Source organism: Neomonachus schauinslandi, chromosome 2 (assembly GCF_002201575.2).
Source record: "Neomonachus schauinslandi chromosome 2, ASM220157v2, whole genome shotgun sequence".
Classification (NCBI taxonomy): Eukaryota; Metazoa; Chordata; class Mammalia; order Carnivora; family Phocidae; genus Neomonachus; species Neomonachus schauinslandi.
The window spans coordinates 170,805,836-170,833,036 of record NC_058404.1 but is presented as its reverse complement, the minus strand read 5'-3'; the positions used below and the strand labels follow the sequence as shown (position 1 = coordinate 170,833,036).

Genomic DNA, 27,201 nt, shown 5'->3' with positions numbered 1-27,201 from the left:
TGCTCAGTGGGGAGCCTGCTTCTCCCTCTGTCTCTACCTGCTGCTTCCTCTGCTTGTGCTCTCTCTCTCAAAAATAAATTAAAAAAATTAAAAGGGCGCCTGGGGGGCTCAATCGTTAAGCGTCTGCCTTCGGCTCAGGTCATGATCCCAGGGTCCTGGGATCGAGTCCCACATCGGGCTCCCTGCTCGGCGGGAAGCCTGCTTCTCCCTCTCCCACACCCCCTGCTTGTGTTCCTGCTCTTGCTATCTCTCTGTCAAATAAATAAATAAATAAAAATCTTTAAAAAAAAAATGTTTCAAAATACTGCATAAATTACAGGAGGAACCACCACACTGAGGTGCTTACTAAAGGATTCTCCTGGATTCCAAGTCTTGCTCTGCATGGCACTGGCCAGGTGCCTGGAGACACTCTGTTCAAGTCTCCTTACCTCTAACATAGGGTTGTACTTAATTCATGTTGACTTTTGGCAAGACAAATATATGTTTAACAACCTTTCCCTATTATTACTATTATTTCTATTAATAAATATGCCAAGCCACCCCAAATATTATTCTACCTAATTTTCATCAGTCTGACAATGTTCTTGGCATGAGGTGCCTCTTTTACTTCAAGTGTGCCACCTTCAAGAATCTCTGATCTATTGCTTGGTTTATTCCTCTCTGACGCTAACATGCAGGGGCTTTTGTTTGCATGTACTGTGAAAGAGGTTAAAAAGAGGACTACAGTTGGTCTGTTTGGCTTAACCTGTGGTTATCTTGAACAGATGTTTCTTTGCTTTTTTTTTAGATTTTATTTTTATTGTTTTTTTCCTAAGATTTTATTTTTATTTGAGAGAGAGACAGAGAGAGAGAAAAAGGCAGAGGGAAAGGGGGAAGCAGACTCCCCACTGAGCAGGGAGCCCGATGAGGGCTCGATCCAGGGTCAGATGCTTAACTGGCTGAGCCACCCAGGTGCCCCAACCTGTGGTTATTTTAAATAAAATAGCTTTAGGGGCGCCTGGCTGGCTCAGATGGAAGAGCATGCGACTCTTGATCTCAGGGTCTTGAGTTCGAGCCCCACAATGGCTGCAGAGATTACTTAAATAAACTTAAATATAACTAACTAAATAAACGAGCTTTTTACATAAGAGTTATAAAAATCAACAATGCAAATGTACTCCATTATGGAAACTATTACACATATGAACTACATTAGCTATTTAAGATATACAAGAAAATAAAAAATACAAGTATTTTCAAAGTACTCTCTGTTATACCAGTTTTGTGCGCATGTGTAGTGCCTTAGAATTAAGACTTAATTTTAGGGGCGCCTGGGTGGCTCAGTTGTTAAGTCGTCTGCCTTTGGCTCAGGTCTTGATCCCAGGGTCCTGGGATCGAGCCCTGCATCGGGCTCCTGCTCAACGGGAAGCCTGCTCCTCCCTCTCCTGCTCCCCCTGCTTGTGTTCCCTCTCTCGCTGTCTCTCTGTCAAATAAATAAATATTAAAAAAAAAAACCAGACTAATTTTACCTTAAAATACAATATAGCATGGCAGTTACAAACTCTGGAGGACACTGCTTGGGTTTAATCCTGGCCCCACTATATAAGCAGAGACCAAAAGCTACATGGGGCCCCTATACCTGGGTTTCCTCCTCTTTGTAAGCTGGGAATAATGGTAGAACTTACCACAAAGAGGTGTTTTGAGGATTTAATAGGTTAACAAAGAGCTTAAAATTGAGCCTGGCTCATAATCAGTACTATATTAGTGTTAGAGATCATTATTCCTATGTAGCACTTTTTTTGTTGTAGTAAAATTTGTATGACCTAACATTTACCATTTTAACCATTTTTAAGTACATGGTAGCATTAAGTACATTCACAATGTTGTACAATCAAGGCCATCCATTTCTAGAATGTTTTCATCTTCCCCAAATGAAACTCTGTACACCCACTAAACACTAAAGCCTACTCCCTCTTCGTCCTGGTAACCACCATTCCACTTTTGGTCTATACGAACGTAATGGCTCTAGGTGCCTCATCTAAATGGAATCATACGGTATTTGTCCTTTGGGGTATGGCTCATTTCAATTAGCATAATGTCCTTAAGGTCCATCCATGTTGTAGCATGTGTCGGAATTTCATTCTGTTTTATGCAGTAATTACCAAAAAAGTCCTATACTTTTACTGTTATCAACTAATGCGAAAGTTTTCTGGTTTCTTCTGGAGGTGACAAGCTAGGGAAATAAACTCTTTGAGGGCAAGAACCTTTTTACTTTGGATACATTTGTATTGCCAACACCCAGCATGATGCCTAGCACTCTTATCAGTTGAGTATTTGTTAAAAGAACGAACGACAAGTACTAGCAGCAATACTGGTGTGCCTATAAGGCATTCAACTCTATGCAAGAGGGGATCATGAGCAGTACAGTCTGTGGAGTAAGTGAGCTTTCACTCAACAGTTCCTCAGGATTCCAAGCTTAAGTCATAATGCTAGAATGTAAAGGCAGAGTTGTAGATTAGGTTTAGGAAAAGATAAAAGGAAGCTTGGGAGAGAGTTTCAGAATGTACTTCTATATTTTGTTAAATTAGTAGCAGACAGTTCAATCACAAGTTTCTGAAACATGTGTGCAAAATATTTGATCTATTCTACACAGTTAACACAGTACAGAGTTGTCAAGAACATCTAATTTAACCACCTAGTTTCACTGAGAATATAAAACCATCACAGAACTCTGTTTTGGCTAACACACTGCCCCCCGTGACCTAACAGCCAGCATACTTGAGACTTCTAAGGTGTTTTTCACTCAAGACATTTTTAGATTTTCAAGAAGGCTCAATGCTATTCTTAACCAGTCTCTGGCACCGAAGCCGCTTCTGTTGGTTTGATGGTGTTGGGGCACATGGTGCAGCAAAAGCAGAGCAGGGGGCTTTACCAGGCGCTAATCAGAGACAAGGTCTGGTGGCTCAAGTGGCCTGTGTGTGATGATCAGTACTAATGGAACACCTAGAATAGAATTTTAGAAACCCTTCAGAAAATTCTGGCCACCTCGAAGGAAAGTGTTCAACTTTTGTGTAACTGAAAAGTGTATTAAGGGGTAGAGACTCTAGAATTCAAAACAATGGCTATAACAATGACTGAGCATTTATTCTGTGAAAGGCACTTGGTTAAGTGCTTTATATTTATTGATCCATTTAATTCTTAGGACAGTCCTTTGAAGAAGGTATTATTATGCTGTCTTACTGAAGACAAAGAGGGGGCTGAGGTTAAATATGATCTAGATCTAGATCTGAGGAGAAAAATAATGAATTTGCCCCAATAGCTTTCATTATTACACTTACTACACATAAAACTAGAAGTGAGTAGGAGAAACACCCATTACTTAGATCAGGTTTGGGCCTGAATCTGCTCCCATGAGATGTCACGTAAAAGGTAGCTTGAGACACTTAAAATATAAGAAGATTTAACATGAATGGTAATTTTAAAAATGTACTTGTTAACACAAGGCAACACTATACTTTATAAAAATACTGAAGCACGATGGTAGGATCATCCTGAGATGATCAAAACCGTCTCTTTCCTACAAGGAATTCAGATGCTTACAGTCTAATTCAAGGGGAGATGAGTTAGGTACAGACATACAAAGAAAAAAGAAGGGGGTAGGGCTAAATTCTAACTGTAGGCCAGGTCTCAAAGGAGCCAACTTCTAGATCTCCAGCTGGAACACCACCATTACAGGGTAGAGAAGCTGAAGTCCCAGCCCAAGAATGATCAAAGATGAGCAGCTCTGAGGTAGTTTCACTGGAGAGTGGGGGGAAGAGGTAAGTTGTTGGCTTATATTAAAATTAACTCAAACAAGAGGAATTCAAGAGCAGGATATACCTGTTTGTGTGTCATGACTTGAGACACCCTGCCCCTTTTAAAGATTTTATTTATTTACTGACAGAGAGCAAGAGCGCACAAGCAGGGGGAGCAGCAGAGGGAGAGGGAGAAGCAGGCTCCCCACTGAGCAGGGAGCCCGATGCAGGGCTCGATCCCAGGACCCTGGGATCATGATCTGAGCTGAAGGCAGATTCTTAACTGACTGAGCCACCCAGGCACCCCATTCTGAGACCTTTTTACCCAAAAGGTAGCCCTTTAAATTAAGTAAAGCCCATGTAACCATGTGAAGGATACCAAGCAAAATTTAATATTGTCCTTGCTAGTAAGCAGAAATACAAAACATGATATCCCAATTAAAAATTAACCAAAAGAAACAAGATCACTCTTCAAATTGGCATCCTGGAGGTTATGAGATCAAAACAAATGCCATTATAACCTACTCAGGAAAACCAAGGGCAGTTTTCAGTCCCAAATGCCTAGGTGTTTGGGGGTGACCGGCACATACTAAGAATAAAACAAAATGTCTAAGTTCACAGTCCAGAAAGAAAGGTGTCCATTACCTTTGTAAGTCAATCTGTCTTTCTGCTGGTGCTGCCTTTTTGGCTCCATCTTGCAGTTTGGGCGCTTTGGCGTTACCTGCTTCCAGACCCCCAGGGCTTTCCTGACTGACCGCAGCTCTCTTTCTTCCCTTGCCCAGAGGTTTGTTTATGTCATCAGTTTTGGTTGCATTGCCCTGAGATTCAGACTTGGGTCGGCGCCCTCTCCTGGGTTTTGAAGGGGCAGGTGGTCCTGATTCGTCTACTTTCTCATCTGTTTTTTGTTGGATGTTCTCTGCACCAGCTGCTGCTACACTTCTTTTCTTTCCTCGGTCACTGCTGATGTTGCCCTGGGTAGTCTGATCAGAATTGATCTCCTAAAAGAGCACAAAACAATTCTATAAACATAAATTCCTTATATATCAATGATCTGTACTGGAAAGAAGCATTTTGAAAGTATTTTCGAGGAGCTGGAATTCCAAGTCTTCTAATGAACTCCTTGAGGGTAAGGACCTGAGAGCAGGGCCTGCCATGGGGCTTGGCATATATAATCTATGCCATAAATGCTTATTAAAATGCACAGGTGGTATAAATAGAGAAAATCTACTCAGTTTTGCTTTCACACTCATTCTAAATGAAAAGGTCCTTTTAATCGATGGTATGCTCTAAATTTATCACTTTTTAAAAAAGGGGAGCATGCTTGCATAATTGAATATGCTCTTTATCTATGATGCTCCTTTGACTATAATAATTTCTGTAATTCTATGACATAAGGTTCTTCAATTTCTCACTCCCTTCATACATTCTAATTTTTGTCACTTTTTGCTGCAATCATTAACCTTCTACTTTTTTTCTGAACATTTTTTTCTTTTAGTTTACCAAATATATGTGTTAAGTCACCTAAAATGTTCAAATAAAATCCCATTTTAATATACCATATAATGGACTTTAATAGTTTTTAGAGTCGAAAGTGACCTTATACAGAGGATATTTAGGAGTCATAATTTTAACTGATAAAATTTGAATTGATTAAAGGAAGACAAAGGAGCACTATCATTGTCCAAAAAATCAGTTAATCTTTTCAATTAACTAATTTTCATTTCCCCCAGAAAATCTTTTCAGAATGACTGGGTAAAAAATATTTATAAATCTTTCATGATTCAAGAAAATTTACTTAAATGAAAACTCATGAAAATAGTAATTTAAGTGAAAAAATTCACAAATCAGTGTTCCACCTTGCTGGGTAGCAATGTCAAGTGTTCCACTTTTTCAAGGAAGCAATATGGAAATATCTAAAATCTGCAATACATTTTACTCTTTGACTCAGCAATCCCACTACTAGAAAGTAAGCCCATAGAAATAAAAAATCACCAGTAAATGTTTGATGCACATTTAAGTTTTTAATGCAACATTGTTTGTAGTGGCAAAAAAGGGGAAGGGAAATATTTATGTATATACACAGGTGAAAATGTAAGACAAGAAAAAAATTAATACAGATTACTTTTTTTTTTTAAGGTTTTATTTATTTGACAGAGAGAGACACAGCAAGAGCAGGAACACAAGCAGGGGGAGTGGGAGAGGGAGAAGCAGGCTTCCCGCTAAGCAGGGAGCCTGATGCGGGGCTCGATCCCAGGACCCTGGGATCACGACCTGAACAAAAGGCAGACGCTTAACGACTGAGCCACTCTGGCGCCCCGATACAGATTACTTTTTAAAAGGAACAAAGGCTGCAATAAAAATCATGCTCATGACTGTATTTACACACTTATGAATATTATGTACATGTGCACATGTTTAAAGAACTCATTAAAAGACAAATGAAAGAGGAAACCCATTGGTCAGCCACAGGTATGAAGAAAAAGAAGCCTCCTTCAGGCCAACACTGGTAACATTGCCTGCCTGAATCCATGGGCTATGTCTTGCTTCTTTTAACCACCTCCCTTACTCATCCTTCATATTACAGTTTGATTTCCCTCACAGAGTAAATAACAGGAGAGAATGTCCTGATTTTTTTTTTTTTAAGAGATGGGGAGGGGCAGTAGAAAAGGGAGAGAGAGAATCTTAAGCAGGTTCCACACCCAGCACAGAGCTTGATGTGGGGCTCAACAGCACAACCCCAAGATCCTGAGCTGAGCTGAAATCAAGTTGGACACTTAACTGACTGAGCCACTCAGGCGCCCCAAGAATGTCCTGATCTGTAAACACCCATATCTGATTTGCTGGATAATTTTTATACACATAATCAACTGGTTTACGCATTAATCTCTTTGAAAAATTTGTCAGCAAGAAACATTCTCTTCGATCTTTATCTTCTTTTAGTATACCAACAAGATAGTTTTTTGAGCCTAGCAGACTTTGGAAAGAAATGACGACAACTTATGGGAGACCTGACTGGGAAGTGATTAAGTTTTGTCAAAATACAACCCCTGTGTGTTCAAGGCTATAGCGAATTTGTTAAAACATTCTTAGGAGGGGCGCCTGGGTGGCTCAGTCGGTTTAAGCGTCTGCCTTTGGCTCAGGTCATGATCCCAGGGTCCCTGCTCACTGGGGAGCCTGCTTCTCCCTCTGCCCCTCACCCTGCTCGTGCTTGCTCTTTCTCTCAAATAAATGAACGGAATCTTTAAGGGGAAAAAAAAAAAAATTCTTAAAAAAATTTCTTTGGAAGTGTGAAAAAGTTAAAATAAGGGTTTGGAACACTATTATAGATTAATCATAAAGTAACATTTTGGCTTCTCAAAAATTACAATTTAAATATCACATTTATCTTTCCTATTATTAAAGTATAATTGACATATAACATCAATTTATATCTTACACAGAATTTTATATCACAGGCTAGAAAAGTTATAGATAGTTGTTTGTGCCAGAAAAAACTTTTTATCCCTGTACCAGCTCTTCCTACACATTTAAGTACGTTTAAACGAATGTCTGTGGCAATATGCATTTTTGTATGTAAGTCTGTTTACGTCAAAATGTTTAATTCTATACAAGAACCCTACAATATTCAAGTCTATTGGTTTCCGAATTTCAAGAGTTTTGACAGTGAGAGGCTCCCTGTTACCTGAATCTACTGACATACTGAACTTCAGATAACAAACAGCAAGAGGATGAATAGTAAGAGACTGATCTAAAAATGTATCACCATCTATTCAGTTTGAATTCAGATAATGAGTTTGCATAGTTCAGCTATTGTGGAATAACTGTATAGTCTTGTATTTTATGTATCCGAGGGTGATTCCTAAAACATTTGATGAATACTATAAATATATGGTGGGCAATACAAAGATAAATATGTTGAGAATATGATTCTGTAGGAAAAGAAGTAATAGTTATTTCCATACCATTGCTACTGAGGTAAGTTACCGGTCTCATTCTATAGTTTAATGAAGCTCAGGGACACACAGCCAATGAGTGGCAGAGCCAGGATTCAGACTCAGGTCTGATTCTTACCAGTGTTTCTCTCCTGCCACAAAATTGTTAAAATTGGGTGCCATAATTATAAGGTCAACAATAAAGAATGTAGCCGTTAAACAGAAACTCAAATACATTTTAAAAGGTTAACTCATAAATTTAACTTTTAAAAAATATAACCAAAAAAACAGTGTATGTATCTCTTATAGGAGTCAATAAACTTGAAAGTAAGATCTCAAAAACTCTCAATTCCTAGTCTTTCAAGTTTTGGGAGTAGTAGTGTGGGAGAAGGACACTACTAAAGGTGGCTACATCAACTCTTGAAATGGGTGGATGTAGGCAGTGGAAGCATGGTAAGTATAGTGAGAGGTGGTACACACAAATGTAGAGTATGTAGTATATATTAACTTGTCAAGTGGGGGTTTCTTAACATCTACCATGAAACTGTAATAATCTCCGGGAGAATTCCATTTGTTAAATTTTAAAAATTTACCTTATTCTTTACTGGGTCAATATTCTTTACAGGTGTGACAGAAATAATCCTCACAGGGTTCTCTTCATTTTCACTAACTCCAGTTTCTACTGCCTCTGAACTCTGTTCCCTGTTGAAGAAAAATAAACCGAAGCTTCTTTATTTCACCACATGGACAGATAGCCTACCCTTTCACTAACCAATAAGGAAACAGAAGCTTACGCTAGTTTCGAAGCCCAGCCAACTGAAGCAACATTAGCAAGATTCAGATCTTCTGTGGTTATAAGACCACTGCTGTATTATATCATGTTACTCATTCCCTTTAACCTTACTAATGTAAGACACAAATGACTGCCTAAAACCGCCAGACAGAAAGATTAGCTGTCTAGAAACAAAATCATACAACTATTTTAAGACTTTCTCTTAGGGGTAGGAAACCCTAACACAAAGTAAAAATACAGTGATAGATGTATTATAGATAGTGTATAGTACAGTTGTCTCTAGTCTGTGTGTGTTTTTTTTAAGATTTTAAGTAATCTCTACGCCCAACATGGAACTCAAACTCAAAACCCCGAGGATCAAGAGTCGCATGCTCCTCTGACTGAGCCAGCCAGGTGCCCCTCCAGTCTGTGTTCTTAATGCTCTGCAAGGGAGGGGGCTGGAAGAAGAGGCCACAGGGGAGATGTTTGAGACTCACCATTTCTGTAAACCACAGATGTTCCATGTTAATTTATTTTATATTTTGGGGTTCTACTGCTAAGAATGTGTTTAAAACAACATAAATTGAGTTTATACTTAAAATTTCATGAGTAAGAATAAAATCTTTAAAAGCTTCAAATTCTAGTGTTGATAAGAGTAGGGTTAGGTGGAAATTTTTATGCAGTGGCTAACATGGTAAAGACATGTTAAAATAAACATGGAATATTCTTATAAGTAGAAATGTTATAATAATGTCATCTTAACTCATGCTATACTAATTTGAGTTAAACATTAAAAAGCACATAAATTCGATTTAAGAGTTCTATATTCATAGTTTTCCTAAGTGTTCATTTTTCTTATATAAACATTTCCATGAAAATTAGTTATAATATATTAGATATTTTAAAATTTGGGGCGCCTGGGTGGCTCAGTCGGTTAAGCGTCTGCCTTCGGCTCAGGTCATGATTCTGGGGATCGAGTCCCGCATCGGGTTCCCAGCTCAGTGTGGAGTCTGCTTCTTCCTCTACCCTTCCCCCCTTGAGATCTCTCTCTCACACTTGTCTCTCTCTCTCTCTCAAATAAAATCTTAAGAAAAAAAAAAAACTCTTAAATTTGTTCCATTTTAGTTTTTTACATACTTAGAATGTTATATGGGTTCAAAATGTAATTGTGCACTCTTAATTTCCATCATTAATTTTACTAAAACTCAGTGCTATTATTTTATGCCAAAATGTTTCCTAAAGTCTATGTTTGTGATCTAGTGCTTTAGGTAAAAATTAAAAGATGAACCAAGTAGTGAATGACAGTAACAAAAACAAATGGAGAAAAAAAATTGCCTTGATCGATTTCCGGTTGAAGGGTTCAGCTCTGAATTTACATTAATATTGCTTCCAGTCTCAGCTCCAGTGCTTCTAACATACGGTTTCCTTCCCGTTGCTGATAAAGGCTTGTTTACTGCACCTAGTACTCCAGCAGGTTTTGGCTAAAAATTACATATGCATATTATTTTATACCTTACTGTAAGGAATTCACATAAATTTAGACACATGTAAAAGATACTGTTTAGCCTAAGCCAAGGAATTGTTACTTTAGAAAGTTAAATTCTAAACTTATTAGAAATGATAATTTTGCACAATTGGGTTTGTCTGAATACAATTACAAGTCACAAGTTATTACCTCTACTTAAAAATAACTAGGCAGTATTTATTTCTTATTGGTCAATCAAAATAAAAAGTGCCCCTGAAACACACAGCAAAAATATATAAGATATAATAAAATGTCTTATAAACTATTAAATGTATATAATAGTTTAGACACTGTTTTTAACAAAAATTAAATTTCTTTTGCTCTTTTAGCTGTCATGTTACTTTTATGGAATATAAGTTATCTAGCTCATTAATACTTTAAAATTATTTCTTTTTTAAAATCTTCATATCTAAATTTATTATACCATTTTTCAAGAAAATCTGCTTTGTGTATTATGAGTAACTTGAAGCCTACTAGTACTGATGAGAACACATGGTCGTAATTCAAGAGTTGCTTATGGTAGAAAAAAGCCTGAGTGAACAAATGCTTTAGATGCTACAATCCACAATATGGTCCTTAAGAATCAGGAACTATAAAATCCATGGGGCTTTTAAAAGTTATTTCTAAGTACATCAGAAGTAATGTACACATGAGATAAAGATTTCCAAATTATCTAGTACACAATACCTTTCCTGTTAACAGAAGTACTCTAGTCTCTTCTGAAATATAACTTTTGTCATTACAGAAATCCTACAAAACAAACAAACAAACAAACAAGTGAACATGTGTATTTTTATTGTCCAAATACGACTTTGCAGGCACTGTGCCTTATGATAACAATTACATTTGGGCCAGCATACATATTAATTCCTCAAATAAAGCATATTTAATGAACTATGTCATTAAGTCTAGCTTTAACTCAATGGCACATAAGACTTGGCAAATATCAGAGTTCAATTACTTAAATCACATTTTAAATAAAACACATTCCTATTTTTTTCATATAATTCAGGGCAAATAGTCTCCAGATTATTCTCTATTGTAAAATTTACTTCATCTGGGATCCCAAATCATCCAAAATGGTACAGTACATATATTAAGCACTTAATATTCACTAAAATAACTTCACACTTGATCTCAAGAAAATTACCCTCATTGAAAAAAAAAATTGTCAGTTTAATTAAAAATATTGTTTCTTAGAACCGTAAAAAGACTGTCCAAATCAAATTTACATTTGGCATGTAAATACACTGCCAAAATATAATTGAGTTATAATGTTCTTTGGCGGCAGTGATGTTTACTAGTTAATAAATGAATTAAACCTAATGTGGACATTGATGGTACCTTCTTGAAAGTTTTATCTATATGAAACTTAAGAATCCTTTGATGCTTCTGTTAAATACCCGGGAATAGCACACATATAAACCACAATGGTGTCACATAACTAAAGTGATTCACTATGACCAAGAAGTTTATTAATTTTTTAAGTGATCTCACTTACGTTCTTCTGTAAAATACTCTAAGGGAGGATTACCCTGAATATTCTGAAGCATATCTTAAGGTTTGAAAATGTATAAAAACTTTTAAATGATGTATTTTTTCCAATTAAAAATACTTAGTACTCTGGGGGCACCTGGCTGGCTCAGTTGGTAGAGCATGTGACTCTTGACCCCAGAGTCCTGAGTTCAAGCCCCACGCTGGGTGTGGAGCCTACTTAATTAAAAAAAAAAAATTAGGATTCTGTTTTCGAAACAAAGCACAGGAGGGTTAAACTTCCAAATACTTCCTTAAAGCAGTAAATAAGTAGAAAACTTTTTTCTAAAAAAAGTTTTTAAATTCTGATTAGTTGGAAAAACAAAGAGCTTTAGTTAGCTGGAAAATTTACTTAGATGGAAAACTTAATTTGCTGATAGCACAACAAATGATGTATTATTACTACCATTTACTGAATGCTTATGTGACAAACTCTTATAAAATTATAGACAAGTATTAATAATTGTTCATAGGTATTATCACCTGCATTTTAGAGAGACAGAAATTGAGGCTTAGAAGAGTTAACTGTCTAAAGTCCCTGAACTTAGAAGCTGCTGATTAGAATACATCATTCGCCGAGACCCAATTCTGTTAATTCTAACATTTTATTTCATTTATATTTATATTTACACTGTACCAAACATTTTATTTCTTGCCTGATAAAATACAGTGTTTTAATAAAGTGAGATTTAAGCAATTTAAGAAATCTGAAAACTCCTCTTAAATACTAGAAATATCCAGAAGGAATAGCTCATGCAAGAATATCACCATAAAGCTTGATTTGCATTCTCCTACTCTGTAAGGTGAGAATGATATTTGTTCAGGGCTTTGGAAGACAATCTCCCATTCCTTGATATAAATACAAAGAGCTATTTCTTACTCTGTAGTCAAGACAATCCACTATTTGCCACTAGGGTTGATGGTAACTGAAATTTAGGTTAGTTTAGTGTGGTGGAACAATGAAGAGGAAAAAATTACCTTTTCAGGTTGTGTAAAAAATTTCAGTGGAAGGACTGGATCCTTCGGTGAATCTGCATTGCACAAAGCACTTTTACTATTTATAACACACAGAGCCACATCACATACTGTATAAAGTTTCTAGGGAGGAAAGAGAGAAAGATCATATATAACTTTCAGTAGCACAAAATAACCTCAAGTACCAATTCTACCCAATGTATAAAATGAAATGAAAAGAGGGATATGTGGATATTATTTATTCCTTGAACATTTCACATTTGTGTTTGCATTTCTTCTTATGTAGCCTCCTGGTAAAAACAACAAACAAACAAAATAACCCTTTACCTAATTAACATGAATGCCGAGTATGCATTAAAGACAAATAAACCAAACCAAATCAAGGGAAACATACAAAAAGGAGTATCTACTTGTCTGTGACTTATTAAAGATTTGTAAGACAGCAGAGTAGTAAATTTTATTAGTTCTTATCCCCCTGCTCTGTAGAAATTTTAATGTCCTTTTCAGGGTAATAAACATTCCTCCAATAATAGAATTCAATTATAATAAAATACAATAAAACTGACCATAAATATGTATTTTTATGAACATTCTGTAATCTAATTTATTATATAATAGGAAAAACAAGTAGGACAAGGACTGTAATATTTTTTCCTGTAATTATCTTAATATACGCTGGCCTAACACATATCTTACTTCATTTGTCTTGGATTCATCTGGAGACTGGGCATCTTTTGTTAACTTGATGTTCTCTGCCATCTTCTTCATAAAGGCATGGCTATTGTTTTCATTCTTTGTCATTAAAACTTCAAGCATGAACCATAGGCACCTAAATGATAAACATATTCGCCTATTAAAAGAGACTAAAAGTAGGTGCTTTGCTTAATGGATTAGACATCTTATTGGGAAGGTCTGTTGTCTGGATATAACAAAGTAAGAGTGAAATATAAACTAAACCATAAAATATTAAAAATGAAAACATAGCTTAATACAAGGAAGTCTGACAGTTTCATGAGGCATGTAAAGATTCATTCTGTAGGTATTCAAGAGACATTTAGATGATTTGACATGTATCACTGCCCAGCAATGATGAGGAAACCAGCAGGCAGCAGTCTTTCTTCTTTTGACTATTTGCAAACTATGCAGGTCTAGTATTTGCATGGAATTCTGCTGTGACATGACTCCAAATCGCATGTGCACAGTAACCGGTCATTCAGCTAAGCAGTCACAACTCAAACTATTTTTGCTTTTCCACTTATACTGTATACTCATTTAATACATAAAGTATCTGAAGGGAATACCTGAATTTCTAAAGTAAAAGTGAATCCCAAATCAGGATGAACATCAGAATCCTTGAGGAACCTAAATCAACAAATCTAGGGTAAGGCCTGTTTGTAGTAAGTTCTCAGGATGATTCTCAGGCAGCCATGGGACTTACTGATTTACTGCATCAATAGGGGAAGAAATAATTTGATGATAATGTATGCGTACTTCTTTGCCTATATTCTATGTAAATGTTTTGAGGGACTACTGTAAGGGGGAAATTTAGCACTAGGTTAATGGAGTTCATTTTTAGTAGACCTGTTTTATTTTATTTTATTTTTTTTAATTATTTATTTATTTATTTATTTATTAGAGAGTGAGCAGGAGAGAAACAGCATGAGAGGGGAGAGGGTCAGAGGGAGAAGCAGGCTCCCCGCTGAGCCGGGAGCCCGATGTGGGACTCGATCCCAGGACCCTGGGATCATGACCTGAGCTGAAGGCAGTCGCTTAACCAACTGAGCCACCCAGGCGCCCAGTAGACCTGTTTTAAAAGAACTATTAAAGTGAGTCCTTCAGGCTGAAATAAAAGGACACCAGACTGTAACTTAAAACCATAAGAAGAAATAAAGAACACTAGCAAATAGTAAAGGGTAACCACATAATATAAAAGCCAGCATTACTGTACTTTCAATTTTAACTATTTTTACATAAAGACTTTAAAGGCAAATGCGTAATAATTACATCTATGTAAATGGAAATAATGTAAAAAGATATAATTTCTATCACAATATCAATACTAAAGGGAGAGGGGTAGAGTTGTATAGGACAAAGTGTTTGTATACTATTGAAACTAAGCTGCTATTATTTAGTCTAGGTTGTTACGAGTATTAGTTGTAATCTCTAAGAAAATAACTAAAAATACACAGAAAAGGGAATCAAAAAGGTTCACTACAAAAAACAAGTAAATACAAAAAATGAAGGAAATTAAGTAACAACATATATAAGACAGAGAAAACAAATAGCTATATGGCAGAAATAACTCTTCACTGGTAATTACTTCAAATGAAAATAGATTAAAAGCCCCCAATTAAAAGGCACAGATCAGAATGGGAAAAGAGGACAGGAAAAAAAAAAAAGATCCACCTATGTCTGTCTACAAGAGATTCACTTTGGTGTAAAACCACAAAGCATCTTAAAGTAAAAGGATAAAAAAATATACAAATATTTCATGCAAATGATAACCAAAAGAGAGCTGGTAGCTATTTTATGATCAGACAAAATAGATTTAAGGTAAAAAAAAGATTGTAAGAGACCCAGAAGTACTACACTGATACAAGGTTCAGTTCAGCAAGAAGATACTATTATCATAAAGCCATACAAACCTAACAGAGCCCCAAAAGTACATGAAGCAAAAATTGACAGAATTGAAGAGAAATAGAGGATTCTGCAGTAATAATCAGACATTTGAATACCTTATTTTCTTTTTATTTTTTTAAAGATGTAGGTATTTATTTCAGAGAGAGAAAGACAGAAAGCGTGAGAGTAAGCACAAATGGGGGGAGGGGCAGAGGGAGAGATCTTCAAGCAGACTCCCCGCTGAGCGTGGAGCCTGATGCAGGGATTGATTCCACAACCCTGAGATGATGACCTGGGCCAAAACCAAGAGTTGGACGCTTAACCAACTAAGCCACCCAGGCACCCCTTCAATACCTTATTTTCAGTAATGGATAGAAAAGCCAGACAGAAGATCAGTAAGAAACCGAGAACTTGGTCTGATTCAAGATGGTGATGTAGTAAGACCCCAAGCTCACCTTCTCTCAGGAATATGCCATATCTACAGCTACATATGGAACCAATTTCCTCTTAAAAAACCTAAACGCTGACTGAGTGATGACTACACATTAGGCAAACAAGAAAAAAAAACACATCAAAGTGGGTAGGAGAGGCTGGGACACAATCTCACCATGAACCCCACCCCAGGTGCTGTGACCCACAACTGGGAGGAAACTCAAAATACCTGGAGCTTTTTCCTGAGGAGTGAAAGGTTCAAACCCCACATTGGTCACCCCAACTTCTAAGACAGGAACTTCAGAGATGAATCCCCGAAATGTCCCACAGTGGGACCCACAAGTCTAGCAATCTGAGAAATGCCTCTTAAAGGGTTTGTGTGCTGGAACTGACCTGCCCCAGGGCCCAGCTCAGAAGCAGCTTAAATTTAGTGAAAAACGTTAACCTGCTTAAAGCCTTCACCTGAGGGGCAGGCATCTAATTCAACTTACACATCTAGGAGCCTGCTGGAACACTCTCCAGGGATGGAGACTGGGGAGTGCCATCTTTGCATTCTCCCTTTGCTGTGCTCCAGAGGATGAGTAGCTCCCAGAAGGGAACCTTTACACATGTCTGGTGCCCTGATTTTTGTGGGTGCTGCCCAGAGGGACATCTCTTGAACACCTGGCTCTGGAGAACAGAGGAGCTTGTGTTTCTGGTCACATGGGAATGTAATGATCACCTAGAAAGGAATTCAGAACCCTTCCTGGTGCCCCAGTTTTTGTGACTGCCGCCAAGGGACACTTCTACATCACCTGACACTCATGGCCAGTGGGGCGTATGTTCCTGGATCCCAAAGGACTGTAACTAATGCACAAAGAATGCCTAAAGAGCTACCAGCTACCACCCCTCCCGGGCACAGCAAGAGGCAATCGACCCAGGACCCTGGTTTTTCTGTCAAGTAGGCCTATTAGCTAATCATCATAACTGTGGCCTGAGGTGCAGGTTTCTAATTAAAACAATCATCTAGAGGCTGACTGAAATCCTTCCCAGAGACCTCGGAGAACAGGTGCTGTCTTCATGCTCACCCTCTGCCATGCTCCGAGTGCCAGTTCTCCTGGAAGGGAGCTTTGAGTCCAGTGCCTGATGCTCAGGGGGCACCCCTTAATCACCTGGCTGTGGTGGCTGGAGGGGCTTGCATTCCAGGGTCCCAAGGGACTGTGGTAATCGGAGGGACAGTTGTTGGCAGGCTACCACCCTCAGGGCACTGCACAAACAGCGGACTGAGGCATCCCTTCAGTTTTTCCTGTCAATAGGCCACTTCATCCTGGAGCTTTGGACTAAGGGCAGGACTTAGCTTTGACACGCATTTAGTGGCCTGTGGTGCTTCCTCAAGGAACAAAGGCCATAGATGCCACCTGGTGCTCTCAGTCTTTCTCCAGCTTGTTCGTGTCTCCCAGAAAGGAACTCATATACTCATTTGGAACCCCAGTTTTTGTGAATGCCACCTAGCAGACATCCCTCAGGATACCTGGCTCTGGTGGTCAGTGAGGCTTCTGCTCCTGGCCCCTGAGGATTGTATATATCTGCATACTTTTAAAAGCAGCTGCCTGAAGGTTTGGTTTCCAGTCAGTCTGAATTTAGGTGCAGAGATCCTCCATTAGAGGACACTGACAGCTCTTGGCACATCCTTAACTACTGGGAGCTATTAAAAATATAACAGGTTGCTTGGATAAACTCAAAGTTTTGAGAGATGACCAAGAGCTGGGTAATGCTGAATGAAAAGGTTCAACTCCTCCCCAAGGTCACCTTCAAGACTAGAAAAGATGGGTGTTTCATCTCCTGTACAGAAACCAATTCAGAGGGTCAAGCAAAAGGAAGAAACAGAAGAATATGTTACAAATGAAAGAATAATATAACACCTCATAAAAAAGCCTTAATGAAAGGAAGGTAAGTAAATTTATTAAGAGTTCAAAGTAATGGTCATAAAATGCTCACCAAACTGGGGAGGAGACTGGATGAACAGAGTGAGAACTTCAACAGGGATGAAATTTAACAAAGTACCAAACAGAAATCACAAAGCTGAAGAATAATGGAACTGAAAATTTCAACACAATAAAGGGGTTCAAAAGCAGACTAGATATGAAACAGAAAATAAGGATCAGTCAGCCTCAATAAAAGCAGCAAAAAGAAAAATAATGAAATAAAAAGTGAAAATAGCTTCAGGAAATTAAAGGATATCAAATGGACTAATATTTGAATTGTAGAGCTTCCAGAAGAGGAAAAAAGAAAAGAGGCAGAAATCTTATTTGAAGAAATATGGCTGAAAACTTCCTGAACATAGGGACGGAAACAGACACCAGATCCAGGAAGCCCAGAGAGATCCAAAAATACGAACCCAAAGAGACCTACACCAAGACACATTACAATTAAAACGTCAAAAGTCAAAGACAGGAAGTGAGTATTATAAGCAACAAGAGAAAAAAAAAGTTACATATAAGGGAATCCCCATAAGACTATCTAACAGATTGTTCAGCACAAACTTTGCAGGCCAAGAGGGAGTGGCACAATATATTCAAAATGCTGGGGAAAAAAACAAAAAACAAAAAAAACCAAGAATATTTTACCTGCCAAGATTATCTTTCAGAATGGAAGGAGAGAGAAAGAGTTTTTCAGAAAAGTAAAAGCTAAAGGAGTTCATCACCACTAAAATGGTTGTCAAAGAGATGTCAAAGGGACTTCTTTAAGCAGAAAAGAAAGGGCCCTAATTAGTAAAAACAACACATGTGAAATAGTATCACTGGAAAGGTAAATATATAATATGGTGAAGGTAGTGAATTACTTATAAAGCTAGTATGAAGGTTAAAAGACAAAAATAGTAAAAATAACTATGATTCAATAATTAGTTAAGGGATATACAAGATAAAAAGATTCAAAATATAACATCAAAAACATAAAATGTGGGGAGCAGAGTTAAAACGCTGAGATTTAGGGGCACCTGGGTGGCTCAGTCCAGTTAAGTGTCTGCCTTCGGCTCAGGTCATGATCCCCAAGTCCCAGGATGAAGCCCCATATTGGGCTCCCTGCTCAGCGGGGAGTCTGCTTCTCCCTCCCCCTGCTCCTTCTCTCGTCCACTCTCAAATAAATAACATCTTTAAAAAAATAAAATAAGGGGCGCCTGGGTGGCTCAGTCGTTAAGCGTCTGCCTTCGGCTCAGGTCACGATCCCAGGGTCCTGGGATCGAGCCCCACATCGGGCTCCCTGCTCGGCGGGAAGCCTGCTTCTCCCTCTCCCACTCCCCCTGCTTGTGTTCCCTCTCTCGCTGTGTCTCTCTCTGTCTAATAAATAAATAAAATCTTTAAAAAAAATTAAAAAAAAATAAAAATAAAATAAAAAATAGCATGTCATAATTTTTAAAAAAAATGTTGAGATTTAGGGGTGCCTGGGTGGCACAGTCGTTAAATGTCTGCCTTCGGCTCAGGTCATGATACCAGGGATCTAGGATCGAGCCCCACATTGGGCTCCCTGCTCTGTGGGAAGCCTGCTTTCCCTCTCCCACGCCCCCTGCTTGTGTTCCCAAAAAAGTTGAGATTTAGAATGGGATCAAACTTAAGTTATCGACTTAAAACAGACTGCTATAAGTTGTTATATGATATGTAAGCATCATGGTTATCATGAAATAAAAACCTATATTAAATACTCAAAAGATAAAGAGGAAGGAATATAAGCATACCACTAAAGAAAGTCATTAAACCACATAAAAAGTAAGCAAGAGAAGAAAGGAACAGGGAAGAACTACAAAAACAGCCACAAAACAATTAACAAAATGGCAAGCACATACCTATTAATAATTACCTTGAATGTAAATGGATTAAATTCTCTAATCAAAAAACACAGAATGGCTGGATGGATTTAAAAAAACAAGACTCATCTATATGCTGCCTACAAGAGACACACCCAGTGAAAGTGAAGAGATGGAAAAAGATATTACATGCAAGTGGAAACCAAAATAAAGCTTTAGTAGATACACTTGTATCAAAATACACTTTTTTTTAAAAAAAAGACTTTATTTGAGAGAAAGAATGAGAGAGAGTGAGAGAGCATGAGTGGGGGAGCATCAGAGGGAGAATCAGACTCCCCACTAAGCAGGGAGCCTGATGAGGGACTCGATCCTGGGACTCCAGGATCATGACGTGAGCTGAAGGCAGTTGCTTAACCAACTGAGCCACCCAGGTGCCCAGATAAAATACATTTTAAAACAACGACTGTAATAATACACAAAAAAGATGTTACATAATAAGAAAGGGGTCAACAAAGTAGTAGATACAACCTTTGTAAATATTTATGCACTCAACATAGGAGCACCTAAATATATAAAGCAAATATTAACAGACCTAAAAGGAGAAATACAATAGTATTTATATAATTATTATAATTTACGATATATGGGGACTCTAATACCCCAATTAGTTCAATGAACAAATCATCCACAGAAAAACTAAGAAGAAAACATTGGTCTTAAACGACATATTAGACCACATGGACTTAACAGATATTTACAGAACACTCCATACAAAAACAACAAATACACATTTTTCTTAAGTGCACATGGAACATTTTCCAAGACAGATCATATGTTAGGCCATAAAACAAGTCTTAATATATTTAAGACTGAAATAACATCAAGCATCTTTTCTGACTATAATGGTATGAAATCAGAAATTACACAAAGAACAATGAAAAATTAGCAAGTATGTAGAAATTCAACAACATGCTACTGAACAATCAATGGGTTAAAGGATAAATCAAAAGAGAAATAAAGGATATATCTAGAGACAAACAAAAATGGAAATGTAACATACCAAAATTTATGGGATATAGCAAAAGCATCAAACATGGTAAGTTCTAACAGTGAAGGTCATAGTGATAAATGCCTATCATCTCCGGAAACAAAGTAATTTTACACCACACAGAACTAGGAGAAAAAAGGAATAAATGAAGCCCAAAGTTAGCAGAAGTTAGGAAATAAAATTTAGAGCAGAAATAAGTGAAATAGACTAAAATGGCAATAGGAAAAAATACTGATGAGACTAAGAGCTGTTTTTTTGAAAAGATAAAACTGACAAACCTTTAGCTACTAGAATGACCAAGAAAAAAGGACTCAAAAATCAGAAATGAAAGAGGTTATGACTAATACCACAGAAATACAAAGGATCATAACAGAATGCTATGAAAAATTATATGCTAACAAACTGAACAACTGAGAAGAAAGGAATAAATTCCTAGAAATATACAACCTACCAAGATTAGATCACAGAGAAATAGAAAATCTGAAAGACCAATTACTAGTAAGGAGATTGAATTAATAACTGAAAACCACCCAACAAACAAAAGTCTAGGACCATATGGCTTCCCTGGTGAATTCTACCAACATTCAAGGAAGAATTAATACTGATTCTTCTCAAATTCATCCAGAAAAGAGGAGACTTCCAAAATCATTTTACAAGGCCAGCACTACCCTGATACCAAAACCAGACAAGGATGCCACAAAAAAGAAAAACTACAGGCCAATATCTCTGATGAACATAGATGCAAAAATCCTCAAAAGAATGTTAGCGAACTGAGTTCAACAATACATTAATGAAAGGATCATATACCATGACTGAGTGGAATTTATTCCAGGGAGGGAAGCATGGTTCAGCATCCACAAATGAATCAATGTGGTATACCACATTAATAAAATGAAGGATGAAAATCATGATCATCTCAACAGATGCAGAAAAAGTAAATGACAAAATTCAACATCCATTTACGATAAAAACTCTCAATGAAGTGGGTATAGAGGGAACATACAAGACAAGGATGTCCACTCTTCACCACTTTTTTTTTTTTTTTTTAAAGATTTTATTTATTTGACAGAGAGAGACACAGCGAGAGAGGAACACAAGCAGGGGGAGTGGGAGAGGGAGAAGCAGGCTTCCCGCCGAGCAGGGAGCCCGATGCGGGGCCCGATCCCAGGGCCCTGGGATCATGACCTGAGCCGAAGGCAGACGCCCAACGACTGAGCCATCCAGGCACCCCAACTCTTCACCACTTTTATTCAACAAAGTATTGGAAGTCCTAGCCAGAACAATTAGGCAAGAAAAAGAAATAAAAGACATCCAAACTGGAAAGGAAGAAGTAAAACTGTCACTAGTTGCAGATGAGATATTATACACAAAAAATCCGAAAGACTCCATCAAAAAACTGTTAGAATAAACAAATCCAATACAGTGGCAGAGTACAAAATCAATACACAAAAATCTGTTGTATATTTTACACTAATAATTATCAGAAAGAGAAATTATTAAAACATTCCCATTTATAAGTGCATCAAAAAGAAGAACACCTAGGGATATACTTAGCCAAGGAGGTGAAAGATTTATATATCAAAAACCATAAGACATTAATGAAAGATATTGAAAACTCACAAATAAATAGAAAGATACTCCATGTTCATGGACTGGAAGAATACTGTTAAAAGGTCCATACTATTTCAAAGCAACCTACAGATTCAATGCAATCCTTATCAATGGCATTTTCATAGAACTAGAAGAAATAATTCTAAAATTTATATGAAACCATGAAAGACTTTGAATACCAAAGCAAATAGTGACACAATAAGTTAATAATTACCACAAAGTTAAAAATCAGTTTGAAAAACATATTATTTAACACTTCAAATTACATGCTAATTAAAATTGTTTAAAGATCCTAAAAAATGTTGCATGCTAGACAGAACAAAAAAACATGTGCCAGTGATTTCAATTCTAACTCCAATTACTTCCTGTACGTCAGTACTCTTCTTCCCACATCATAGTTAACTCTCTTAAGTCTAATCCTTCTTCCACATCACTGCTTTGCAACTGAAATATGCTAAAACGTCCTTTAACATAGACCTTGTGTTTTATTTTACGGAAGTGCTTTCTGGGAAACGCCAAACTAAAAGTTTTTGAAGAAAAAAAATTGTAAATACAAATGTAAACATTTACAAGATAAACAAAAATAAGAATTGGAAGACATTTTGGGAATTAATTATTTTATCTCTTGCATTTTATGGGTAAGGCAATTGAGGGCCAGAGAAGTAAAGTTTTTCATTATGCAGCTGGGACTAGAACCTAATTATGTGGCTTCTTAAAGTATAGATCAACTAAAAGCCCTAAAAAAATTTTTTTTTAAATGTAGACTTATTTGCAAGCATTTGAAATAGAAAGGAAAGACAGTATTACTGGAATGATGTATTGGAAGCAACAACAATGAAATGACAAGCCTTCAAAATATAAGGAGCTCAACAGCTCAATGCTTAATGGTAATGTTGGACAAGATATATCTCTTCCAATTACGATACTGACATATTTTCAGTGATGAAAGCTGTAGGAGGTAGAGATAAATGTTGATTGCAATCTTAAATTAGATCAGGAACAAGGTTTAATGTCACATATACAAAAATCGTAATACCTTTATTTATTTATTTTTTTTTTAAAGATTTTATTTATTTATTTGAGAGAGAGAGCAAGCGAGCAAGGGCACAGAGGGAGAGTGAGAGCAAGAAACAGACTCGCCGCTGAGCAGGGAGCCTGATGTGGGGTTCGATCCCAGGACGGATCACAACCTGAGCCAAAGGCAGAAGTTTAACCAACTTAGCCACCCAGGCGCCCTCATGATAATTTTAAATACAAGTTGAAGGTACCAATTTAAGACTGCAAAGCAAAATCATAATAACAGGACAGAAAGTAAATACTGCTTTAAAGTTTCTTGGAGGTCAGAGGCAAGGCAATCAATGTGGTTGCCATTGGCCATTGGGCGTAACTGTCCCACCTCGTCTCCCTCAGTGCAACCCATCGGCTCTAAAGCAAATCTGAGTAATGAAGAAAACCTGAAATTGTTTGGGGAATGCAACAATCCAAATGACTATGGGCACAATTATAAAGACTGATCCTGTTACAGGAATGGTTATGAATTTGACCGACCTCAGAGAGTACATGGAGGAGGCAGTTATGAGTGCCCTTGATCATAAGAATCTGGATCTGGATGTGTCACACTTTGCAGATGTTGTAAGCACAACAGAAAATATAGCTGTATGTATCTGGGAAAACCTCCAGAAATTTCTTTCTCTGGGAGTTCTTTTATAAAGTAAAAGTATATGAAACTGACAATACTGTTGTCGTCTATAAAGGAAAATTGCTTTTAGGGGTTAATACTGCAGAAAGATTAATTTCTTTCAAAGGTCTTTATACCCTTGGACTATTAAGAAGTCATCACATAATTGTTACACCTCCACACTGTGTTCTGGAGTGCCTGATTTATTGAAATCATTGTGTAAGACCTACTGTGAATTCAAATCTATTTTAAAACCAAACTTGTAAAAAACATCCTGTGTACCATTTAGAGTCTTTTATCTGTAGATTAAAAATCAGTTCATTTTCAGTAAAATGTTGTGTAGAATTTAAAAGCAAAATAAATCAATTTTTTCCCATTAAAAAAAAAAAGTTTCCTGGAGGTCATCTGTAGACAAACCTAGGCTGCTTCTCACTCTTTCACCCTGTATCATACACAAGAAGTACCAGTTATTCAGCAAGTGTTTTTTAATTGCTTACTTGCCTGTCTTTCCACTAGATACAAATCTCTCTGTGACTGGTGTAACAAGCCTAATTTTGTACTACCATAATCCTGCCACAGAATATTTCACGTGTACATGCATATTTTTAAGGCATCTTTTGAGTATGAAAGTAAAGTTTAGTTTCAAGAAGAGAAATTTTTACTACATGGCTTTCTAAATTATCGAACTAAAGTAACTGAAACCCATCTTAATACAAATACTCAAAATAAGATAAAAACGAAAACAACCAAACCAACCTGTTTCAAAAACTCAGTTAATTGCAAACAGGAAACAAAAGAATCAAAAAGAACTTGACAGATGGGAAAAATTTTGTAAGATGAAATTTATAATAAAGGCACAAAGAAGTTTTTATTCTAATGGGAATAGTAACAGGAAAAAATTTATCATCTTTTCAGTAAGTAAAAAATTTTAAAAATCTTGAAAATCAACATGACTTACTCTTTAATATCACGAAGCTGATCAACATCTTGTGATCTTGTAAAATCTGGATCATGGGCTAGTAGGTGAATCATATATGGAACTACATATTCAGGCAACAGTGATAATAATTTCTCTAAAGTGAAAACATTATTATTAACAATAGTAATAATAGCTTTTATAAAATCCCTCTCTAGTTTTGCATTCTAACCACTTCAGTTTCCATATTTTTTCTCAGTTATTTTAAAATTACAGGCAACATGCTATCTAGATGATAGTGAAATACATTTCAATGTTGAAAGCTACTAAAGCCAAAAGAATAATTTGAGATTATACAGTGAGTCTTTGGTAGAGCTGGGAAAATAATTCTTTACTCTCTGACATATGAGCAGTGTGTTTAAATCAAGTCACACTGCTGATCCCATAAGAAAAATACAATTCCTCCAAACAGTTTTATACATTATAAATAGCACTTAGAAACCAGGATTTTAGATGTTAAGTATATCCTAACTATAGCAACAGAACTCTATAAAAATTAAAAATTGTAGTGTTTTTATAAATATACTACAATGGAAATATAGGAAATAAAACCCCCCTATAAATTGATACACTCACAAGATACATTTGCACACTTGGAGCTTTCAAAATTACTTACCAGTAGCCATGGGGTTCTGTTTAATGTATTCCCTGCGTATACTGATATTTTTTAGTAAACACTGTCGTGCATGTGCTCTTCTCTCCTTCACAGGATCTTTGGCACACAAGGCAAAGATCGCCATATACTCCAATGGGAGTAGTAACTTCACGAGAGCCTTATGCAACTTCTGAGCAAATATCTGCCTTACTTGGTAGCACTCATCCTACAGCAGCAGAAAACCAAAAATACTTAAATGTTAGTACTTTTAAAACCATGACAAAATAACCCAGTTAAGAAAAAAACTGGGAAACATTTACTAAAGAGCAGTTTGTCCCAAAAGTCTTCATTTTAAAAAAACGATTATATTGGGGAATAAATAACAATACTTAAACGATATTTAGTTAGAATAGTTACAATACCAATTCCTTTTGTGCACACAGTAAATGGATCTGTATTCACAGAAAGTAAATGTATTTAACTTTGATTGACAAAAATAAGAGGATTACTTACATTAATAACGAGTGCACAGAGCTGAAACTGTTCTGGGGTTATAATTTCATGGTAACAAGGTTCCTGAGCAAGCTTCATTATGGCACTACCAGCAGCTAATCGCAAGCGAGACATATCAGATTTACTATAAACAAACAAAAAAAGAAATAAACATTTCCTATAACCATTATCATTCATAACAATGCTTTGATCCCTTTTTGGGTGTTAAGGTCTTTAGCATAATTTATGCTTAAAATAACATCATGTACAAATCTGGGAAAGCTACTGAGTCCTTGAACTCAACACAGGGGAAAAAGGCTCAAATCATTGTGACTAATGATAAATTTATCTGCCTTCATTTTTAGTTATGTTCTAGTGTAGGTCCTCTACCACAGCCAAGCAGCTCTACTTATGATCACAACTACGGTAACTGCAATGCCAAGAAGAACCATTTACATCAGGAATGGTATTCCTCATTTTAAGAGGAATACACATTCGTTGTAAAAAACTTGATTAAATCACCTATCATATTAAATGTTTCCTACAGTTTTTAAATGCATGTACATACATACACACATGTAATAAAAATCTAGCCTAAGCCTACGACTGATGAAATGGAGGGGCTAGCAATGGGGAGCTGATTTATACCACAGAAGGGGATGTATCAGACAAATATCTAAGAGGAAAGGATATGGAAATGAGAGCCAGTGTCTATCTGGGCACCTACTCTCTGGGGCAGACTTCCTTTTGTAGCCAAAAAACCCCCCCAGGAGGTCCAGTCCTTCCACCCCCGCCCAATAGTTTTTTACTCCCTAACTGGTAAAATGGGACAATGAATGAGATGAAAGGACAGTGAGTGTTATTTCAACTTCTATGTTAAACACAGCATGGTTATGACATTTTAAAGACTTCAGGAAACGTGGAAAGCTGGCTGAGTCCATCATTAGCATACAAGAGGAGACAACATGGCGCTCCTGGACTACAGGATTATCAGAGTGAACACTGGTATTTTTTTTTTTTAAAGATTTTATTTATTTATTTGACAGAGAGAGACACAGTGAGAGCAGGATCACAAGCAGGGGGAGTGGGAGAGGGAGAAACAGGCTTCCTGCAGAGCAGGGAGCCCGATGCGGGGCTCGATCCCAGGACCCTGGGATCATGACCTGAGCCAAAGGCAGACGCTTAACAACTGAGCCATCCAGGTGCCCCAAACACTGGTATTCTTGAGGGAACTTCAAATGGCTTCTGAGACAAATGATTCAGGAATTAAAAAAAAAAAATAGCTACCATCTGGGTGCTTAAGCCTGTGCTAGGCTGTGCAAACACTATCTAATTTTCACTCTGTAAGTGAGCAAATTGAGGCTTAGAAAAGTGATTTGTAGAAGTTCACACACTTGGTAAATGGAGTGGAGAGTTGTAGAAGTTTCTGATTCTAGAGCTCAAGCTAAACCATGGCATA

General features: G+C 37.0%; 1 protein-coding gene across 3 annotated transcripts in view; it reads right to left on the bottom strand.

Moving 5' to 3' along the window:
- Window positions 1-27,201, bottom strand: part of PDS5A (PDS5 cohesin associated factor A) — a 133,020-nt gene that overhangs the window by 8,591 nt on the left and 97,228 nt on the right. For 2 of the 3 annotated variants that reach the window (XM_021701589.2, XM_021701588.1), the window contains exons 24-32: window positions 25,764-25,887; window positions 25,272-25,476; window positions 24,638-24,752; window positions 13,207-13,339; window positions 12,514-12,633; window positions 10,690-10,752; window positions 9,813-9,958; window positions 8,299-8,407; window positions 4,419-4,771 (exon numbers count right to left, since the gene is read on the bottom strand). In XM_021701589.2, the coding sequence (XP_021557264.1) occupies window positions 4,419-4,771; window positions 8,299-8,407; window positions 9,813-9,958; window positions 10,690-10,752; window positions 12,514-12,633; window positions 13,207-13,339; window positions 24,638-24,752; window positions 25,272-25,476; window positions 25,764-25,887 (1,368 nt within the window). Of the gene's footprint in view, window positions 1-4,414; window positions 4,772-8,298; window positions 8,408-9,812; window positions 9,959-10,689; window positions 10,753-12,513; window positions 12,634-13,206; window positions 13,340-24,637; window positions 24,753-25,271; window positions 25,477-25,763; window positions 25,888-27,201 lie in introns of those variants that run through there. The other variant, XM_044912998.1, reaches the window with a different exon arrangement.